General features: G+C 46.2%; 1 protein-coding gene across 1 annotated transcript; it reads left to right on the top strand.

Annotated features, from left to right (window-relative positions):
- Positions 1 to 129: 129 nt before the first annotated feature.
- LOC104504482 (deoxycytidine kinase-like) lies at positions 130 to 5212 on the top strand (the record flags this gene model as incomplete). Its single annotated transcript, XM_010153367.1, has 6 exons — positions 130 to 291; positions 935 to 1128; positions 1385 to 1532; positions 2052 to 2167; positions 3648 to 3747; positions 5192 to 5212. Coding segments are annotated over 6 exons (741 nt in total), but the record flags the coding sequence as incomplete, so codon positions are not given.
- Between the last annotated feature and the right edge of the window lie 652 nt (positions 5213 to 5864).

The raw sequence follows: 5864 nt of genomic DNA, 5'->3' as shown, positions 1-5864 counted from the left end.
TCGGCGCCCAGGCCCGCTCCCGGCAGCCCAAAGCCTGCCCAGGGCCCCGTGCGCCGCAAAGAGCACAACAACACTGTCTACAACCGCTTTAGGAAACCTCGCAGCTGCCACCCTATCTCTGTCCCTAAGGCCAGGCTGCCCCGCGCCCTCAGTGAGCTTTTCCCATCTTCTGCAGCTGCAGGGAAGTCTACGTTTGTCAGGCTCCTAGAGCAAACCAGCGAGGAGTGGGAGATCATCCCCGAACCCATCGCCAAGTGGTGCAACATCCAGACAGCTGAAGAGGAGTACGAGGTGGGTGCGCTGGGTCTGGGGCGCAAGGTTGGCCAGGGAGCCATCCCAGAACTCGGCTGGTCTTGGTCTGCAGCACCCGCCATCATACCAGACTGTCACAGCTCCTCAGGAAGGGGCTGTCAAACACGCATTGCACATAACCACCCCCTGCGCCACAGATGTCACACTGAAGTCCAGAGCTACGAACAAGCTGTGGTCAACTTCCACCAGCTCACAAACAGATCTCATTCCTGTGCCTAAGCATCTTAAAATTATAGATATACACACATACAGGCAAGACCATCATACCAGACTGTCACAGCTCCTCAGGAAGGGGCTGTCAAACACGCATTGCACATAACCACCCCCTGCGCCACAGATGTCACACTGAAGTCCAGAGCTACGAACAAGCTGTGGTCAACTTCCACCAGCTCACAAACAGATCTCATTCCTGTGCCTAAGCATCTTAAAATTATAGATATACACACATACAGGCAAGACTGGCATCTCATTCCTGTGCCTAAGCATCTTCTTAAAATTATATATATACACACATACAGGCAAGGCTGGCCATGAATTCTTACTTCAAAATACCAGAATTCAGAAAAAGGCAGCAGAATCCTGCCAATGTGCTGGCATTAAGGTTCTTTCCCTCTCCCCCTAGGAACTTTCAACGTCTCAGAAGAGCGGAGGAAACCTGCTCCAAATGCTGTATGACAAACCCACGAGATGGGCTTACACCTTCCAGACCTACGCTTGCCTGAGCCGAGTGAGAGCACAATTAAAGCCTGTCTCGGCCAAGCTACAGGAGGCAGAACATCCAGTGCAGTTTTTTGAGAGATCAGTGTACAGTGACAGGTAATTCCTCTCACAGTGCAAGAGGAGCGCAGATTAACAGCTCCAGGTCTTTATGCTCAGGCACGGAGCTGGGGAAACAGCTGATGTTAAGCAGGCATTGGAGAGGAGCAGGGCTGGTTAAACAGGTAGGGGGTGGGTGGTGCGAGAAGTCAGAGCAGGCAGCTGCTTTTTTAGGGCCATGACTCCAGGTTTGGGGAGAAGCGGTCTAGCAGTTCACTTCAGTCATTCCTGGCACTGCACTCCTTTTTCCCTGCAGATACGTATTCGCTTCTAACCTGTTTGAGTCTGGAAACATTAATGAAACAGAGTGGGCTGTTTATCAGGACTGGCACACATGGCTCTTGAATCAGTTTGAATCAGATATCGAACTGGATGGCATGATCTACCTCAGAACCACGCCTCAGGTATGTTCACAACTTCCAGCCCCAGTTTTTGTTTCCAGGGGAACCTAACAAGAGGGTACAAAATCCTAAATACTCATGACATAATACTGCAGTGCTATTACAACTAACACCCAATTAGCTCCCCCTGCCTTCCATGTAATGGGAAGTCAGTCAGATTCTGGATTTAATTCAGAGACCACATTAGAACACTTCCCTTCTGAGCTACTATTCTGCTATCAGCCAATGCAGGCTGCAAGCATCCAAGGCTGAAATTCAGCTTCTGCATCAAGTCTGACCTCCTATGCAGTCCTGAAGTTAGGATGATCTTTTTGTAGGAACCACAGACATTGAGCTGAAGTGGCTCACATTTGGTTTTTTTTAAAAGGAAAGTTATTTTCCATTTAACTATTGTTCAGCCAGGCATTAAAAAATTAACACTCACTAATGTCTAGGGTTAGTTCTTCTGATTTAAGGACCAATTGACCCATTCAGCTAATTTAGCATTCAACACACAAATAACATCCTGTCTTCCTTTTTCAGAAATGCATGGAAAGGCTACAGATGAGGGGAAGAGAAGAGGAGCAAGGAATTGAGCTTGAGTATTTAGAAAACCTCCACTATAAACATGAAGCCTGGCTTCACGAGAGGACTATGAGGTATGAACCCACTTTCTGCAGGCATATTTTAATTATAGGCAAGGCTCTTTGCTACCTTTATGCTGAAGTTGATCAGGGATAAAACTAATGTTTATGCCTAGCTTCACACAGGGAACAGTTGGGAGGATTTATCTTTAGACCGGTTCCAGGTTTCTTGGCACAGCTACTCTCAGTTATATGCAGAGGAAAGGTCATCTGCTGGCAGGGAAGTAGAAACCAGTGAGAGATGGAACTTCATCTAACTTAAAGCCTTTAAGTGTTAGCTTCAGCTAGACAGCTGCGTAGCTCCAACACCAGCAAGGATATGAATTTTGTAGAACAGGGTAAAGATAGTGTTTTGGGTGGCCAATCATGAAGTTACCTACTAAGCAGCTTCCAGTTCCAATGCCAGGGAGGGCAAGGTCCCGACTACTTTTAAACTGACTGTATTTCAACAAGGGTTAAATATTAATCCTTGCTTCAAAATAAACAACAACCAGAAAGGCTTCTGGCAGGCACTACTGCACACAAGAAACCCAGCCAGCAGCTAAGTGATCTCCCTCTGCATACCCTCACCCCCCAACTTCCCTCCCACGTAAGCAATCTCCAAATGTGAAAGCAGACTTTACATTTTTCCTCTAGAGGAGCCCAAAATACTCTGCTAAATGGGGAAACGTAACAATGGCAGGGAAAGAACATTATTAAATGGGGAAACGTAACAATGGCAGGAAAAGTACATTATCGGTCACATCTACTTTAAGTCTCATGTAGTATGACCCAAACACTTAGAAGACAAGGCACTGCGTATTGGGGAATTTGGGGAACATTTACACTGTGTACTCATTCCAAACATGTGAGCAAGCATTTCCTGTGTTTTTCATAGGAAACACTTAAGTCTGCAAACACAAGTTAGAAATGTTGTTCAGCATCATTTTAAAAAATGATTTCTCACACAGGAAGAGGGAATAACTACTGCTTTAAGAGAACAATACATCCAGTTGCACAACTACTGCCCCTAACCTGTGGGCAAAATGATCTTGCTTCTCCCCCTGCCATTTTAAATACCAGCCTTATAATCTGTTGAAGAGGTCATCCCCACCAAAGGAAACTTCAAAATTGCACCTTAGTGAAGGGATTAGCAGTTATTAAAGGGGCAGAGGAGACACAGAACAGAGTGGGATTTTTTAAATTCCCTCCTTAGCAAAAAATACTTTCTCGATAACTGATTCCCTAAAAGAAATGAAGATAAGAAGCATGAGTTATCTTCCTCTCAGTTAAAAAGTTCCAGTGTTACAATGCTGACGGGTTATACAAGAGTAACAAGGACAGACTTGACTTGGGCTTTACACTTCAGTCTTGGGCATCAGCACTAACATCTCAGGTGATCTGAGTGATGCTCAACCCTCAGGATGACTTGAAAAGCACCTGGGAGAGTTGGATTGTTTTACACACAGCACTTCACACCATTTTTACCAGCATCCTGGTTTCTTCCATTTAACAGAGTTGATTTTGAGAACCTTAAAGAGATTCCCATTCTCGTTTTGGATGTTAATGAAGATTTTAAGAATGACAAGATTAAACAGGAGTACCTGATTGATAAGGTAAGTACTAAGTGTTGTTTCCTCATGGCTGCTTTTCTTCAGTAACAGCTGAAAGTTATCATTTTACACTATTTTTGTGATTTGTGTTAACTGAGAATTTAGCAACCATTCAGCTGTTTGGGGCTAGTACAGTGACTGTCATACACACCTGGGAAACTGCACCACTGCAGAAAAGGCTTTCAGCTGCCTTTCACAAAAATCATTTAACCTCACATCATTATCTTCACAATTCAAGGGAAAGTTGGGCAGATTTGGGGGTGTTCAGGTACACAGCAGCTGCAGTAGTCAGACTACACTGCTGTTCTGTCCATTACTTAGTTTATAGGATGTTATTGCCCAACTGATGTCAGCCATGATGTCTTTAGAAAAATCCTACAGTCAGCTTTAAGCTATTTATGCTCCCCCCACCCTGCATTCTAGGCTCTTCCTGGGCAGAGCACAACACCTGTGACAAACACAGAGGGAACTGAACCTTGTAAATGCACGAGGTGACACTTGTCAGCAGACCTGGGAGGGAGAGTGAACAGCCATTTGAGGAAACAAGGTGCCAAGTCACTTGGGTCAAAATGGTGTTTGCCAGTTCCAAGGAAAGGCAAGACTTAGGAACTGAGGGCCCAAAGAAATCCTTCTGCTGTAGCAAAACACCCCACCCCCCAAAAAAACTCACCCCCACAGCCTAACAAAGGCACAGGGCTTATCCCCAACCCTCCAAGCAGAGCTGTAAGTTACTCACTGGGACACTTTAACCCTTTCCTTTCCCCCACTGCCCAAACAAGACTGTTCTTTAAGAGGGGAAGAGCTGCCCTCCTACCAGACCACGTAATCCAACTTGTTCTGGGCTGTCGGTTTGAGATTACCAAAGAATGACTCCTTCAAGCCTAATTCTCCCAATTAAAACAGCTCTATAAAAACTGGGGAGTGGTGTAGCACTGCAGAGGTATCTGTTGTTAAGTTATATCCCCACAGAAACCAGCAATTAGCAGCTCGGTGAGTTATGAACTAGACTACACTCACACATGCCATCTTTCTTTTAAAGTGCATCACTGGAAGGCCCCCCCAGGGTTGTCTCCACCCAGACCCTTCACCACCAGTACAGAAGGTCGGTGGGGGAGAGGCGGGCAGCATCCCGCTGGGAGTGCTACTGCATCTTTGGCTTAGTTTTCAGACACCACCACCACCTTTCTTCCTAGGAAAGGGCTACCTAATGAAAGAAAATCCTTCTTTCTCTTTAATGGAGTAGCATTCCATAAAACATTCCAAAGCCACCCTTCCTAAGTACTTGCTATTTTTGAGTAACTGACTTGATTCTACCCAGGACTAACCCACAGATCTCAGGCTCACAGCCATCTGCTGTGCTGTAAAGCATTTCAGGTCATGAATTCTGTGCCTCATGTTTTAGCTTTTCTTTTAATGGATCAACTACGTTATGTTTTCGTTTTCACAGGTCAAGGCTTTCCTGACTTAAGAGCAGGAAAATCCATTTGAATTACAAGTCGGTGGAGTTCAAGAGCTCAACTGGTAACAATGGGTGTCTTCTTAAACGATTTGCTTGAGACATCACCTGCATGGCTTAAGGCAAGACTGAAGGGCAAAATATGGTTTATTTTTTCTTTGCTTGTCTGACCTGTGTGATTTTGGTAGAATTTTCTCTCTGAGCAGATACAGGGTGTTCTAATAGTGTACTCTGTGTATATTCTTTGCTGTTTAATAAAGATTTTCAAATCCTACTGACTAAGAGCTGGCTTTAACAACGGAGGGGGGTACCGGTTATCAGGAGCTGGCAGCCCGCTGCAGCGACAGCGGCCCAGGGCTGTTTTGCAAGAGCTGGCACAGTTCACCATTTTCAGACGAGCCTGTTATGGCGCCCAGTAAACCTTGACTTCCAGCTCCCACCTTATCGAGCGGCTCTTTTCATGGGGTTTACGCTACTTAGGGATGGAGGTTACTGCAGCCGCGAGGGTTACACCTGGAATAAACTACAACGTAAGCGCATCGTGTTCACGGCCGTCCCCCTCCCCCCACCCCGATTAGCTGGGCTCCCCCCTCCGCGGCGGAGCAGGGAGCGGGCGGGGAGGGAGTCGCACCGGGGGCAGGACAGTCACCCGCGACTGCTGCCG

This window comes from Eurypyga helias, unplaced genomic scaffold (assembly GCF_000690775.1).
Source record: "Eurypyga helias isolate BGI_N326 unplaced genomic scaffold, ASM69077v1 scaffold47286, whole genome shotgun sequence".
Taxonomy (NCBI): Eukaryota; Metazoa; Chordata; class Aves; order Eurypygiformes; family Eurypygidae; genus Eurypyga; species Eurypyga helias.
Note: the sequence above shows the minus strand (reverse complement) of the source record. Positions and strands in the feature narration are given on the sequence as shown.